The sequence below is a fragment of the Seriola dumerili genome, unplaced genomic scaffold (assembly GCF_002260705.1).
Source record: "Seriola dumerili isolate Sdu_G_001 unplaced genomic scaffold, Sdu_1.0 BDQW01000116.1, whole genome shotgun sequence".
In the NCBI taxonomy this organism is placed as follows: Eukaryota; Metazoa; Chordata; class Actinopteri; order Carangiformes; family Carangidae; genus Seriola; species Seriola dumerili.
The window spans coordinates 2,433,292-2,450,392 of record NW_019174371.1 but is presented as its reverse complement, the minus strand read 5'-3'; the positions used below and the strand labels follow the sequence as shown (position 1 = coordinate 2,450,392).

The following is a 17,101-nucleotide window of genomic DNA, read 5'->3' as shown; positions in this document are numbered from 1 at the left end:
CACACACACACACACACACTCACACACACACACACACTGAGCACAGACACCAAGACAAGTCACTGGTGAGGATTCTGAAAACTGATTTTTTTTATTAGAAAATGGCATGAGACTGAAGATTCAAAGACAATATAAACAGTTGATAGAATACTCCCCCTGGTCTTTTCTGTACACTTTAGTTCAGGTGGTGATCTGAAACAGTCTGGTAGAGATTGCACTGAAATCATTTTAGAGCACCATTGTTTACATCCAGTCTCCAGTATTTTTAAGAGGTCTGTGATTATGAGATGGTTTATCAAATAACTACGATTACAGCCTATACTTTCTTCATCTAATGTGTTTTACAGCCCACTTTTTTGTCCTTCTAAACAAGGGGTTGCATTAGAGATTTCCAAAATATGTCTAATTGTGCTTATATACTTAATATCGAAAATATACATCTTGTAAACAGCATCATGCCCATTTTTCTTGTATCACTGTACACAGTCTTCAGAAAATAAAACAACTTAGTTAGGAGCCTCTGTAAACAATTGACCAGGAGATATCAGTCATAGAAAGCAAATGCTGCTTGTATGGGGATGATAAAAACATGTTTATATGACTACAGTACTTACATTTAAACCATTTCATAGCCTTCAAAACTAAATATAGTTCCTTTTTTTCTTTTTTTAAACCTCAGTCCTTGAGGGGATGAAAGGCACGGGAAATTATTAGGGAGTGGATACTCAGATACTCTTGAGCTGTTCAGCTGAATGAGGCAGGAAAAGTAACAAAAACAAGTGAATGCAAGACACACGGTTGTGTTTAAAATCTTCTACCCTTCAAACTCCAATTCACATCTTTGCGTTTCCAAATAAAATCAAGTGTAGTGGATAAGATGATTTCATATTAGTAGTAGTGGCTCATTAGTTAGTATTTAGCTGCTTTCCAACTTAGAGATGAAGGTAGAGGCAAATGAAGAAGAAGTGAGAAATCACTTTGAGTTGATGTATACATGGAGTGCTGTCTGGGGGAAGTTGAACTAGTGGCTCGTACTCACAGACAGAAGCCATATATACATAATAATAATGGAGCAAAACATTCCTAATACAATCAACAGGAGTAGCTGGTAAAAAAAAAACCCTGGATGATAATGGATTTTTGTTTTGACAGCTGTTATTCCAAACTTTATAGAAAAAATACTACTGTTTAAGTATTTCCATATTATACCTGCATGTTCCAGAGCTTGTGTCATCAATCACATTTATACTTCAGTTCCAGGGAAGGGGCAAACTATGTGACTCCTTATACGAGGCTGTGATTTCCTGTGAAAGAACTTGTGTTTTTCAGCCATAAAAAAAAAAAAAAAAAAAGAAAACCACCAACAAAACTGGGTATTTGAGCAACAGCAGCTTGGGCTGTAATGTAGAGGGGTTTTACAGCAGACTGCCAGTGAGGGTGACGCCTGCTGACTCATCCACAGACTGTTGTCATAGTCCAGTTGGACTGACTACATGCTGTCAGAGTCCTGGGAAGGAGTCGATCTGGACTGTGTCCTGAAAGGCTGATCCTTGGCTGCTGTGAGAAATGCGGATCCTCATCTTCAGGTTCACCTGGACGGGGGAGAGAAGGACTTAGATAGGCATCGTTTTGGAATTATGGATAGCTTTTTGTTGAAATCAAAAACAGGTCTGTGGGTGTGGAGAATCATTCTAATATAATTTTACAATGATCAAACATTAACTACATTTATGGGTGGTCACTTTCTTCCTTGCTGATTTAGTTTGTTATTAAAAAAAAAAAAAAGAGATTGGTCTCACATGTGACTGACCAAACTTTGCCTCCTAATCATAGTGTTGTGTTTGTGGCCGCAGCCTTTGCAGACCCACCTTGTTTGGGTTGTTGAGGACCACCATCTGGATCACCTTAGCTGCGCCTCGTGCAGGGAGAAAGTCCCCACTGGGGGCTTTCATGTGTAACTGGACACTCTGGGGGGAGATCAAATACGACTTTGAAGTTTAAAGCACTGAACACATTCATGTTGTTGCTGAAGCTTCCACTGAGAACCGGACAGACTCTAACACTGACCCACCAACGGGCCTGTGGCCAAGATGTGACACATGCTGAGGTCATGAGTCCAAATTCCCCTGCGCTGCCCCACACCTTGAAGAAATGTTTGACCACTGACCAAAGAACTGAATGAATTTTATGTGTTTCTGTATCACAGTTATTCAGTTGTTATTTCTGTAAATGTTCTCTCCCTACACATACTGAAGGTTTAGATTCTGTTTCTAAAAATTCTCCCCACTGCCAGAAACATTATTCTGTTATTATGTTATATTATATATATTATGATAGACAAATACTAGATACTGTTTGGATATAATTTAAAAACTGTATTTCATTATTCTTTCATGTTTTATTTTAAATAGAGTAAAATAGAGATATTTAGTCTTAAGAAACACGATTAAAACTGTAATGGTTAAAATGTTTTTTAACCCATTTCTATTTTTTATATTTATATATAGTTTTTTATAGATTATAAGTTCCTCTCCAGGTCAATAAAATCCACAAGTCCCAGAAACAGTACGTCCCTTGACGGTAGCTACATCTCTGGCACAAAGCTACACCCTGGTTGAATGTCAGTGTAACTACAGCTAAAAGATGGAGCTGGGGTAAAAGTGTGTTGACATTTCCAGCTGTTTTTGTCGTCCACCACACCAGAACCAACCCGTCTGTCAGGGGTCCCTCACCTGCCCAACTGCCCAGTAACTTTTTGACACTGGTTAAAAAGAGACTTATAACCTAACCCTTTTTAAAATCTGAAAATCACACAGTTTTGTGTCCACATGTTTGGACATTTAAGACTTTACCAGACAGCTTGAGGTGTGGCAGTTTATGATGAATTACACACATGGTCTGACAGAAGCAGTTTGCTCGGCGCCGTGTTTAATAACTGGTACTGAAACAAACCTTGGGTACGGCCGCCTGCAGGGTGAAGCCGCTGATGTCTGAGTCAGTGGAGTTGGAGGCAGTGAGTGTGACTGTCAGGCCTGTGTCTGACTGTTTCTCACAACTCAGTGTCAGAGTCACACCTCCTTTGTCATACACCGTCACTGAGGGAGCTGTGGAAAGAAGATATTAGAAAATGCTGCATTTGATTTAATTTAGGAAGATTACCTGATTCAGAGCAATGAACAAGTTTCAGTTTGCTAAATTTAGCATTTTGTTTTGTTTCCAAAATCTCTCAGCCTTGTTTCTGTCTCTCTTTCAGTCTCTACTGACACTGTGTGTGTGTGTGTGTGTGTGTGTGTGTGTGTGTGTGTGTGTGTGTGTGTGTATTAGACCTGGTGCAGTGGGCGTTGGCTCTAACCCTCCCAGCAGATCCAGGAGGTCTCCTCCTGCAGAGCTGGCTGTGTTGATGGGCAGGCCGGGTGCTGTGCTGCTCTGTGCTGGGCTGGGCTGCAGAGGCTCCTCAGAGCCGCCCAGCAGGTCCAAGAGATCACACACCTGAAGACAAGCAGAGACACAAATGGAAAACTACAGCTTCTTCATTTGAGCCTAAACCCAAACATGTTTTTGTAAGATAATATGAGAGTATGAATAATAATCAAACTAAAAACTGGGATTTTACTACAACTGAACAGAAACAGAAGGGTCCTGTAGTTGTGTGTCCTCACTCCTGTATTTGATCAATGAGTATTTCACCTGTAAAATGTTGCTAAACCAGTTAGATTAGTATTATTAGAATTTGATTTGCATAAAGCAGAGAAAATGTGAGGCCAGAGCACAAAACACTGCACCGCCGTTTGACTAACACAGTGCTGATAATTTGCATGATCACACAGGTGCTGACTGTTCACCTGGTGTCTCAGAGTAAATGACACACTATTTATTATGGACAGGTCATAACAGAAGGTACAATAAGATCAAATATTTAAAACATTAAAACATAAAAATAGATGTTAGGAGGTTGCAAACATAAAACTCTACAACAACTCGCTCACTCTCAGGTAGAAAATCTCATCTACCTTCAGATTTAAACATATTAAAACTCTGAGGAGCCTTGTCTGAGGATCTTAGGTTTACAGTCCTAAAACAGCTTGACCTAGTCTGACTCACAGGATGTAGCGCTGTGAGTATAAGCCTGCCATTGGCCGGTCTCCTCCCCTACCCCGCTATCTGCCTGTTGCCGTTTTCAAAATCCCTCTCACCACAAGAAACAAGATGCAGACAATGGCAAGTTTTGACGGAGATTTGAATCGTGCGATCACACAGTCAACAAACGTCTTAGTAATACATCTACAGTCTTATGTTTTTTTTTTGTGGTGTTTTCTATGTGGGGAAATTAGGCATTTTACTAACAGTGATCACTTCCCCAAATGCAAATGTTCCTCCAAAGTTCCCCTACAGAGCTATTTTGCGCTGGCGCAGTTGCTCCAACCTCGGCCTATCGCTGCCCAGGACGAGTGTGATTGGTTTAAAGAAATACAAAGAAGACAGCATTTCTGTCCTCTACAGCAGAGTGATAATGTGCGGCGTCAGACCGTTCTCCAGCACTGACGCAGCGCTGCGGAGACAGGTCTGGCTATGACACCTGAGAGACTGAGACCTGACAATGCTGGAAAAGTGACCAACAAAGTCAGACACAGAGAAATGAGACTGGAAAAAATGTCTTCACAAGGTCATCAGTCAAATCGAGATTGACAAAGTTATTGTCATATAACATGAACTCATCTTTACTTATCATTATATACCTGGTTAGCAGGCTGCTGTGGCAGCAGGGGCTCTGCCTGCTTGACTTTGGCTGGCTGGATCTCCTTGATGGCTTCCCCTGCCGACTCTCCGTTGGTGTGACCCGGGGAGTTCTTTTCAATCACAGGCATCCTCTCCAGCACCGCCGCTCTGTAGAGAGAGAGAGAGAACATCTCAGTCTTTTATTGGCCAGAAAAGAGGTTTGTTAACACCATCACTGGTATCAACAGCTGTCACCAAAACATGCAAGAGGTCAAAATGACTCTACTTCAGAAAAACAGACATTTAAAGAGCAGAAAAGTCGACATCTTCATCGAGCACTTGCGTACCTCATGTGGTCATATTTCTTGAAAAGAGCATTGTATTCAACTGCCCTCTGCTGGAGCTCCACATCTATACAGCTGCCGTAGATGCTGACAATGCTTCTGATCCGGCTGGAGAGGGTGGAGCGATGAAAAGGAGACTATTATGAAATTGCTGCAGCTATTGAGAAATCACATCTCTTTCCTAAACGACTCGCTGTAATTGGACATTAGATCTTTGAAACTCTTTCCTTGTCATCTGTCCTAAACTGAAACTCCAGGCACAACATTCATAACCTCTATCAGTTTCCATTAGCGACCAGGCCAGTGTTTTTCTCAACACATGACAAAGTAACCGTTCAGTCACGGCTTCAGACCAACAAACTTCCTGACTGAAGAACTGCACTGTGTGCTGTGAGTGACAGAAAGTGTTTCTTACTCCACATTATCGGTGATGCGTGTGCTCAGTTTCATGGTGGCGGTGAGAGCAAAGCCTCTGGTCGCTGGGGACGACATGTGGGACTGCAGAACTGTCTCCAAGGCGTCCAGGACGTCGTCCTCGGTGACCTGATCGAGAGACAGTACAGTGTCAATACAGGGTCTGAACGCCGTCATCACGATTTGATAAAACTGACACTAGGAATGTAACAAATAATTATAAACAAACGCTGTTTATCTGTCGAGATCAGTTTAGAGGAAACGGACACTAACATAATTCACCACTCGGTTTTAGGGTTACTAATTTAAGACAGGACTAGAAATGAATTAAGACTAATGGTATTGGAATCCATTCCCTGATATATGTTAATCCACTATTAAGCAACTGTCAGATGTTGTATTAACGGAGACCTGGCCTCGCCATCAGCATACGTGCAGTTTGGACTATCAACCTCAGGGAGCTTAGGCTGGACTTACTATACACTTCTTTTATGGTTTATATGTATTGGTATATTCATTTTGAGAAACCGTGTAGACGTTTTCCTCTCACACACATTCTAAACCTATCGAAGTGAAAGAGGGGCTGTTCAACATGACTAAATTAATAATCCTTTACATAATACCCTTCAGGCTTTTTTTTAAGCACTCACTGCCGGAGTTTATTTGAACTGCACTTCCCAGAAGTCACGTATTAATCAAACACTGCCACTGAAATGTGACTGTCTGTATGCAAATGTTGCTCCACCATGATGGATTATACTTTTGCTCACTACCCAGATCCTGTATTTCCAAACAGAGCAGTGGAAAGTAGCAGACACCACGTAATTTAGGACTGCAAAGCTATCTCAATTATACTCAATAATGCCATTCAGTGATAAAGAGCAATCATTTATATGAAGATGAAGATGTTAATCAGCATTTGTTGTGCTTGGTGTACCTGCACAGGCTCAGTCTCCTGGCACTCTCCTCTCAGCAGCAGGTCTCCATACTCTCCTATACACCAGCAGGCCACCTGCACCAGGGATTGCTGTGAAGAGCAAACACGACACACTGCTGTGTAAAGTCATTGTTGTACAGTCACAGTAAAATATAATCATGAAAGAACTGATCACGTTCTTGCTGGAGTGGCTAACTGCTCCGTATCAGTTGGACACATTAGAGCCTCGTTTCCCTGATTTCACAGGAAGTTAATGTGGCGAAAGATGGGAACTGCACCACACTGCAGATGAGTACATGGCTGCTCATCTGACTTGGTTCCAAAAATAAACCTGGTTGCATCAGCCAATTTCAAACTGAAAGCTTAGCTATTCTCACTGCCATAGAACCAGACCAGCTCTGTCTGGTTCCGCACTGACACTGACTTTGTTCTCAGATTAAAATATTTGAACGTCTCTTGAGTTTTTATCTGATATTTACACAATAAATCCTATTCATATGAATTTTCATGATACTAATACGTTTTATTTGGTTCACCTTATGAGAACAGCTTTGGGCTATTTACCTTTTACAGAGTCAATCTCTTTCGACTTAATCTGAAAAGACCAGGTATAATTAAACTACAGTCAGCAGTGTGTGAAATGATGAAATCCACAGCAGGCTAGTCTGTATGTATGTGTGTGTGTGTGTGTGTGTGTGTGTGTGTGTGTGTGTGTGTGTGTGTGTGTGTGTGTGTGTGTGTGTGTGTCCTGGACTTGCTGAGGTCTGCTCCTATGCTTCTTTTTATTGCATTTCTAGTCTTTGCGAACGGCTATAATTCTTGCATTTCAACATCAAATTTTTCTTGATGTCTTTTCTGAAGTATGAAGTTGGTGGGAGGAGCTGGGTGAAGTTTTTCCAACATACAGTTGTATTTCTTGTGGTTTTTTTGTTTTATTTTGCTTGCAAACGAAACTGCATAGTTGTATTTTCTTCGATTTTGTAATTTTTAAGCAGTTCCTCCTGCTTTAAGATGAGTTTATTCTACTTTAAGACACAAATAAACCTGACATAATCAACTATAGCGTTGTATTAATTTGTAATGAGATATAAAATAAAAAAACTAAGTTAGAATTACAAAACTTTTCTGCAGTTAACAGAAGAGTTAAAGTATTCTATGATGAATGTAGTCACATTTTATTAGAATCAGTATGGAGCATCCCACAGACAGAGTCTCACTGATCAGTATCACTGGATGAGCAAACCGACCAACAAGCCAATCCGCCTCAAACCGTAACAACAGGAAACGCCCGGAGACACACACCTGAGAGATGTCAGTGAGCAGAGCCCGGTAGAGCTTGTGGACGGTGTAACAGTGCAGCTCGGAGGTGTTGGTGATGAGCTGGATCAGGTTGGGCACAGTTTCATCTCTCACGTCGCCCCCTGCCTGGCAGAGCGGGAATCAGAGTCAAACACACGCACTAAACTCCATTAGCTAGACAGCTGGTGCAAGTATTTGGGTCGCCCTACATTTCCTCCCAGACACAATGACCTCACTCGGGGGACGTTTCCATCACAGTTCATATACATTATAACACATGTTTAGCCCAATGGATTAACCCTTAATTTATGCCACATCTCCATCATTACTCATTACTCTCCCTCTACTTTCCATCATCAAGCAAAGCAAAGCTAAGGATTAGTGTAAGCATTATCTTTTACAGCAATCATGTGGGTGTCATTTACTCTCTTACCTAGATGGAGGGCAAAATCAAAAGTAAGTTTTAACAGATTGCAAAATGGAAAGAATTAGAACAGGATAAAAAGCCTTTTCAGGCCACTGGGCTGCAATGTACGAAAGTTTGTACAGCAGCGGTACAAAGTTACTACGGCACACAGTTTCTAGTCAAATGCAATGTGCACAAATAACACATTTAGTATCGCAATACATATGCACCCTTTATGCCTGTGGCCCCCGGTGTCTACACTGAGGCATAACACATTAATGATGCGAGTGTGAAACCCCTGTCAGAGGCAGCAGTGAGTGGCTCAGTCAGTATTTACCGTGGTGAGGACATGCAGGATGGTGTCAATGTGCCAGCGCTGGGAGGGTGCATACCTGACAGAGACAGAGACACACACAGCTAACTCAGTGGTGCTTGAGGGTGACTCAGAAACACACACACAGTTGCATCTGCGTCTGCATCTTACCGCCGCTTGCACAGACACATAAAGAGAGAAGTGCATCAGGTGGTCGAGTGATACGCAGCAGAAACAGTGAGTGCCTAATAGACAGGGATATCACAAGCCCCTTTTATGCAGCCTGTTGAAGGCGGGAATGTTTCCGTTAATCCGCCTCGCTGTTCTGTATAAAAGATATGAACACAGAAACAGGGGGGGCATTGTTGTTCTGCCTTTAAGCTGGCAGCGTCACGTCACACGTCTGATCCCAGAACGCCAGCATACTACCTACAATCATGGTTCAGTGTACACATGCAAAGTTGGATAATGGAGGGTATTTTAAAACAGTAATGTAGCAGGAAAGGGGTGTTTAAAACTGTTTAAAAGGGGCGACTGAGGGTGGAGACGGACACAGAGTGAGACATCTAGCCACATACAGTGTATTTCAAGCACAGAGTTTTTCGTTGCAGCTTTTCACATTTATGTCCACATCTCTTCTGTTCTCCCAGCTCGGATCAACACCGTGCATTAGATGCTTTCACGTGCAGATGAATGTCTGCGCGCTTGCATGCATTAGATACAGTGTGTGTATATAACACAACCGTGTATATGTGCACATCTGAGTGTTAGCAGAGTTTCACTCACCTTTCAGCTGCGTTGAATATGCCGCTGGCAGCTTGAGCTCTGAGCTCCGGGGGGCAGGAGGAGAGGAAGAGGAGCAGCTCCTTCATCATGGAGCGGATGTTGGAGGCTGACACCAGAGCTAAGGAGAGATCCAGTGCACGACTGGAGGGATTGGAGGAGAGAGAAAATCACGGGATGTACAGTAACTTTCACTTTTAAATCAAGAGTTCATTCTGTGTTGATCCAGCTGAGGTCAGTATGTTCTCAACTGACATGAAGCCACATGTAGCTGCGTTGCTGCAGCTGAGTGGGAACAGAAGACAAATGTTCACATGTTGAGTCCCTCCGCATCCGTCGACATCCAGAATTTCATCTTAGTGCTTTTCGAACAGGAAGACGCTCCCATGTCATCACGTGTCACGTCTTTGCTCCTGTATGTTCAGTATGTTTACTTTGTTTATTTCTTTTAATGACTTAAGAATAACACAAAATTCTCATTTCTGATGCTGAGGTTGACAAAAAAAAGACTCATAAATAAATGTAAATTATGTGATTCTGTGTTGGTTATCCACACATGACAAACAGTGATTTACTTCACTGTTGACACAAATCTCTTCTGGTCAAACTAAAATCTAAATGATATTGTTTATGTGTTATTCCTCTGCTAAGTTTACTAGACTTCATTTCAGCATCAGGCGCCGTTTCTCCCTAGTATTAAATGTTGTTTATTGGGATTTACACGAGCCTTGTAATTTATTGTTTTCTATAGTAAATTTATGAAAGATCATGGAAATGTTCTGAAATGACTTTTAGAGAGGTTTCCTACATTTCCCAAATTTACGATTTATTTATTTTTCGTCTGATTGATTTCCACCTCGAAATGAACTGATCTTTGATCGGCTCAATTCATCAAAATCATGTTGGAAGACTCTCTCATGACAAACACTAGGGGTTGAGATCGGAAAAGCAGCTGTGGAAGAAGAGGTGGACGTTACCGTTTGACTGAAGCGTCCTGGTCCTTCAGGCAGTCCACTATGGTTCCCCTGTGGCGTTGCACTGCAATGTGATCCGTCCCAACAATCCGTTGAAGAGAGGTCATGGCGATATACCTGTGCACACATAAACAACAGCCAAAAATAATGATGTCAAGTTTTAAGCTTCATACTCCATTATGATGAAGTAAAGAGCGTGAGCTGCATTCACTGAGGTCTAAACCGAGGTCAGTTAGATCCTGAGTGTGTGATGTAGCTCAATATATTCAATAAATAAATCCTTTTTTAAAAAAAAAAAAATACTTCTAACCAGCTGCTAACAATGGAGATTAATTTACAGTGCTGTACAAACTAACTAACTTTCTCATTACTACCAGATTAATAATTTATGTTTCCACTTGAAATGCCTCATGACCTGATCAAGTATTTATGTGAGCACAGGAAAGATGTTATCAGGCAGTTCTCGCAGGAATGAGCCAGTCCTATTACTGTCAGAGAGATCCAGATGCCCGCAGGTAGAAACCTGTCCTGCCACACAGCCCCTATGGAGAAAAAACCTAAAAAACAGTAACATAACAAAACCCCAAGCAGCCTCTAACAGGCTTCCTTGCTACCTGGCGGCCCAAAATTGAGAGATCAGCATAAACAGACAGACAGTGGCCTTCTGGTGTTGCTCTAGAGGAATGGCTCCAGGGGAAAGTGATTAGTGAGCTCAGACTGATAACAGCGGGTTGGAAGGGTTTTTGTCTCTGCCTGCAGTGACTTTGCTGTTTGGCCTTGTGAAAGAGAAAACGAAAATGACCTTAAAAGATAAGAGAGGAAGGAGGGAAGGATTGGGGAAGAGAAACAGGAATGTGTGTAGGGAGGAATGAAAGGAAACAGAGCTGACCGAATGTTCCTGTCGTTGTTCAGGAGAAATCTTCCCAGGATGTTCACAGCCAGGACCTGTGGCACAGGCGAGAAGAAGCATGTGTGCATTTGTTAATTAGCTCACACTCTATCCCCTATGTATTAATGTGGTTAAACACAGTGAGAGGGGCTGCTTGTCTCTCACCCTGAGGCCGCTCTCTGACTTGATGTCTAGCACAGTGAGAACAGTCTCATACAGCACAGCGTTGCCCACAGTCTTAGTGCTGTCAGTGTTGGTCGCCACCTGTACAGCAAGTCACACACACACACACACACACACACACACACACATCAACTTCTTCATTGGAAAATTAAAAAAAAGAAGACGTCACAGTATAAAACTTTGACTATATAATAAAAATAAAATAACGAGGAGTAAAAATGTTCATGTAATGTTGCAGAGCGTACATTAAAAAAAAAAAAAGGCCAGCGGCACATCTGTGAATAAGTAACGGACCTGAGCCAGTAAGTCGTTCATGGCGTCGCTGGCTGCTTCATTGTTGCGACCAAGGATCCTCAGCAACCTCAAGATGCGAACCTGAGGATCATCAAATACAGGAGGACAGACGAGATGAGAGACGTGAAACAAAAGGAAGAAAAACAGACTTCTCATTTACGACAGAATCTGAGCTGTGAATAATTAAAGTAAATCAAATGTAGCGGACTCGTGCTTTAAAAAAAAATCTCTCAAGAGCTCAAAAGTTCAAGGTTCATATTCAGATTCAGGGAAATGGAGAACAATGTTTCTCCAGTGTTATTAAAGTGTTAGTGTACAGTCCAAGTAATGATTTGGAAATTTACTGCACAGCCAATAAGTCTTTCATTGAACTAAATCATTGACAAAAGTAAATAGGAAATAAATAAATAATATGTGAGTAAATAAAGCAAAAGAGAGATATAATGCTGTATAAGAAGTGAGTGACGGTGGCTGACCTGCAGGAAGGGATCACTGATTCCTGCCACATCGTGCTCTGGAGAATAACCGGAGATGACCAGACTTTTCATGATCTGAACCAGATCTGGCACCGTCTGAGATACACACAGCACAAGCACATTACAACACAGCGCACGTGTAGAGACACTGAACTCAACACATCAGGGTGTCTGTGTGTGAGTGTCGCTCGTACCTTCCTGAATCGCTCAAGTGCCTCTGGATTGCGCTCACACAGCTCAGTGATGAGTACCACAGCGCCATGTAACACACCTGGATACAAAAGGGGGAAAAGACACGGAGAATAGTTGGAAACAGTACATGTGTGAGAAGATTACTGATATGTGTCATTAAGATCAACTGACCGTGGTTCTTCTCAGAGAGGAGGGACCGAGCAGCTGGCGCGAAAAGCTCCCCCAGATCTTGGACTTTTCTCACAATGTGAACAGCACATAGAGCAGCCTGAAAGAACAGTGGAGCAAGTCATCAGCACCATTACATCATTACAACGACTCTGAGCAGACGACAGAGGGATGTTGTTAGTTTTACTGCTGACAAAGGATTTGAAATCTATGTACGACAGCATTTACTACTGCAGTGCTGAGATGGTTGGATCTAACTGTACGACCCCGGACTCTGGCAACGAGTAGGACATAATAAATCATATTACCTTTTAAATCAACAGTTGAAAACATCTGATAATCTTAATTTCTGTTTTTTATTACAAGAGATTAAAACTTTTCATTGAGATCAAGAATTAATAACAAATATCCCTGTCGAGGTCCCCACCTTCTTCTTAATATAGGAGTTGGAGGCTCGGAGCAGCCTGTCGATCTCTGGTGCCAGATCTCTGCACATCTCAGCTGAGCCCATACAGGCCAGTGTGCACAGAGCCAGAGACTGTACGTACTGGTTACTGTGAGACAGGTCACTGAAAAACACACACAGAGAAAAAGATAAAGACGACGGTGTAGATCCATGTGTGTTGACAAGTCTGACATGTTCAGCATTTTATAGAAATCATCCAATACCCTCTGTTTGGTCTACTATGTGAGACGCTTTGATTCTCTTTCCTGTTTCCCCACTTTGTGTAATGGGATTACAGTATTAGCTTGAAAAATTATCATTATCAATTATGACAATTTGGTAATGTGTAACACACAGTGGCAGACAGCCTGTCCAGAGCATAGGGACACTGCACCATTTGACCAGTGATAATATAACAAGCAGGAGTAAGTTGACGGACCTCTTGCATCACCTCACCTGTGTGTTACGGCTACCTCACTGAACTGCTGCAGCTTGCAGTGTGTGTGTGTGTGTGTGTGTGTGTGTGTGTGTGTGTGTGTGTGTGTGTGTGTGTGTCTACTGTTACTGCCAGCCCTATCTTTGAGTATGGTTTCAATAATAGCCATCAATAATTATAATCATGCACTGTAGATGAGAGGTCGGAAAAGTGAGGAGTTGTGTCCAGAAAGCAGTCACATGAAAGAGAGAGAGAGTGATAGAGAGAGAGAGAGAAAGAGCACTGGAAAACTACTGCCCATAATATAATTATAGCCTTTCTGCTATCACAATATATTACACATGTAGCCTCCACTTTCTCCTGTAATAACATACAATGGCTAAAATGGTTTAAGATATTTATAATTGAACATATTTTTTTTCATATTTGTTGTTGAGTCACAAATGTTTGTATTTTGTAATCTGGATAACTTTCCTCTCAGATAAACACTGTGGCCAAATGTATAGCTAGTCTGGTACCCGTTAGCATCTACATCATCTACCGTCTAATTCCCAGCCTGAATAACTGTTTCTTAATAAATATATATAAATGGTTTATAATATGCGACTATACAATATAACATAGTTGTATGAAGCAGCAAGGACATTTTTAAAAGTTAATTCATGTATTTATCAATAATTGTAACTCCTTATATGAAGCATCCATAACTGCTGTATATATATAAAGTGCTTGATAACATAAATGTAACATTGCTGTATTCATATGCAATAATATAATTAACAGTTTAAACCTGCTATGTATGCCTCATTATAATTGTTAACAAATATGTTAATAAACACACATTTTGTATTTGATTCCAACTCTATTATAATGCATTATAAGCCATTTATTAGGTGTTCATTAGTCTGACTCACCAGATGTGGGCTGCAGATATGAGCCTGCCATTGGGAGTCTATTCCAGGCTTGGATCGTGCAATAACACAGTCGAAATGTGTCCTTGCTGTTTACTGAGGAGTTTTCTTTGCAGGGAATCAGCCATATTAAATACAGTGCTCAGACATGTTCCCCCAAAACAAGCTCCCCTCCAACACTATTTTTGCAGGGGCACTGTCGCTGATTGGGTTAAAGAAATGCAAATAAGCCAGTGTTTTCCCTTATAGCAGAATGATAATGGATGCAGCCAGACTATTCTCCAGCGCTGACACAGCACTATGGAGACAGGTCTGGCTTTGTGGGACTAAGTGTTCATTAAAAGAGTCTACCAACTTTGCATTACACCGCTATAACATTGTCGGACTCATGATGGGCAGTTTAAAAAATAAAAACCTGGTGCCTATATTACTGTCTGTGTGTATTATGTTTGTAGTGTCTAATGTGGCCTCAAGCTGTGATGAGCAGCTGGCTGCAGAGGTCCATACAAAACTCACTTTTTTCATTTTCATATTTGTAGACTTCAGCCACAACTGATGCTGCCTCGAGTGAAATCATTTATCAGACTGTGCACCGCTCACTCTTTTCACATGTGCAGCAGATCTCCCCAAGCTCTATAAACAGACTCTGATGTGTAAAATCCATGGAGTGAGCCTTTCATTGTATACAAATACCAAATACAGGGGTAAAGATAAAGTGTTCCTGAGGATTTTACTTAGTAATACTATTTCTGTTTTATTAAGACTTCAGATTGTTTAGTCTTGGGCTGTTCTTACTTCTTGATGGAGTTGGTGATGAGCAGACTGGCGTCCTGCTTTTCATCCAGCAGCATCATGGCTCCCAGATATCCCACACGCTTCTCGCTGTAACGAGGGCTGGCTATCATCCGAACACATTCCATCTAGTAGGAAAAGCAACATGTCCTTTAAATGTGAAGTTACTTCAAACACTAACAGTACTGACGGGCTTAGGGAATGCTTTGCTGGAGGTCAGGCTCAACTCCAGAGCTCCAGAGCCGCAGCCCTGGAGCTGGGACGGATTCAGTGGCCCAGTTCCAATGCCCACCCTTGTGGACTAACAAACTTTGACACAGACTCCTAAAGCTGAAGACTTTGCTTGAGGGAGTTAACCACAATTCACAGTGTTCTGACGACTGAGGAAGTCTGAGACAGAACGTACATGTTTACATGCACAGACAGGCAACATTACCAGCATCATTATAGCTAATTATATTTAGCATGTGAATACACAATGTGCTGTCTCATTTATCTACGTATTTGAAGCTCTGTCATGTACCCACACATTTTTACAGAGCACAGAGATGATGTATGCGAAGGATCAGTGCTCAACACATACTGGCTGGACATTGGGACTGAGCCAGTATATTGTCATCCAGAACAATTCAGTGATGAATTGAAACCAGTCCCCTCAGTTGCCATAATGGTTTCTCACCATGCTAACCCCATTAACCGAAGCAAACCCATGACAGGCATTAGCAAAATCCCCTCACCTGACCAAAATGAGCTGGGTAGCCCAACATGTGCACGTAGAGTAGCTTGGCCAGGTTGTGTGATCTCGCCCCATTGTCGACTTGTCTGAATTGTGCCCGGATGGCTGCACACTCCCTCTGGATGACGCCCCGCTCCTCACACTGCGTCCTGGCTGATCTGATGGCCCGGATCATCTCCTGCAGGGGTACTGATGGAGACATGGCTGTGTGTGTGTGTGTGTGTGTGTGTGTGTGTGTGTGTGTGTGTGTGTGTGTATATGGGTGAGTGGATGGGTGTATGGGAGGGTGTGGGAGTGTGTGTGCGTGTGTGTTGATATGCGTGTATGTGGTGTGGTGTTAAGGAAATGTTAAAATGTAACTATTACTGAATATCAACACATAAAAGAGAAAAATACTCTACTGTATAGAGTGGTACTGTATTAGCATTTCAGCCTGTGGGTGTGTGTAAGGTAAAGACAAAGCTGTTATTATAATGTAAGAAGAGCTATACTGTCACTAAGACACACAACCTAAGTGGAGTTTAACAGTTAAAAGAACCTAAACTACCCAAGAAGTCTGGTTTAACAATGGCTGCTCATTCTGGAGACAGATTGTTTAGATTTAATCACACCTAGAGCTGGCTTAATAGAAAGTTACTGCCAATTATCTACATGTAAATTACTCAGTGACGTAGTAAAAATAGATTTCAATTGACGAGATAAGGAACAAGTTAGCAAGGCACTCCCACAGTCGAAGATGCAGGTCAGTGAAATGAGCCAGAGGCTAGCCAACTGACCAAACCGAGCTAACCTTGCAGATGCTGTCAAGCCTGCTCTGAGAGACTGTCGAGCTAAAGAGCTAGCTAAGTTAGCATGACAGTCGGGTTGTGTGACTGGTTTAATGTCCAAAATAACAACGTACCTCTACACTGTACAGAGAGTCGCCAGTATTTAAAAAGTAGACCGGTTCAACCGAACCCCCTCTAACACACGGCAGCAGTCAGTTGGCTGGAAACCCCAATACTGTGGTAACCGTCCATGTAGTGTCAACACTTCCGAAATAACCACACGACTTCCTGTCAATACTTTCAAAATAAAAACCAGTTACGCTAAATATCGCATTTCGAAAATTTTATGAAATATTTATGACTCTTTGTTAAAGGAAAGTGGCTGGAGAGATCATTATACACGATTTTAATGTAGTAGCCTACTCTCATACTCTCAGGATGATATTCTGTGTTATTTAAGTTAGGGTATTCATGGGTATTGTAGCGTATATCATCATTCTAAATTCCCCCAGCAGAACACCTCTCACCCAAGAAATGTTTGGTTAAATAAATCAAATATATATTGTTTTCATAGTTTTTAATAAATAAATTTAATTGTTCAATTATATTTCTGTAATATGCATATT

General features: G+C 41.7%; 1 protein-coding gene across 1 annotated transcript; it reads right to left on the bottom strand.

Annotated features, from left to right (window-relative positions):
• Nucleotides 1-75: 75 nt before the first annotated feature.
• Nucleotides 76-16,720, bottom strand: LOC111223796 (AP-1 complex subunit gamma-1-like). Its single transcript, XM_022748072.1, has 22 exons — nt 16,610-16,720; nt 15,710-15,912; nt 14,976-15,100; nt 12,816-12,957; nt 12,392-12,488; nt 12,223-12,299; nt 12,029-12,124; nt 11,553-11,633; nt 11,241-11,339; nt 11,076-11,131; nt 10,190-10,303; nt 9,216-9,356; nt 8,454-8,508; nt 7,714-7,836; nt 6,412-6,501; nt 5,476-5,603; nt 5,064-5,168; nt 4,737-4,884; nt 3,327-3,489; nt 2,953-3,104; nt 1,869-1,967; nt 76-1,592 (listed from the first exon to the last, which is right to left on the bottom strand). The coding sequence occupies exons 2-22, from the start codon at nt 15,908-15,910 to the stop codon at nt 1,500-1,502; spliced, it is 2,385 nt and encodes a 794-aa protein (XP_022603793.1). The 5' UTR covers nt 15,911-15,912; nt 16,610-16,720; the 3' UTR covers nt 76-1,499.
• Nucleotides 16,721-17,101: the final 381 nt, after the last annotated feature.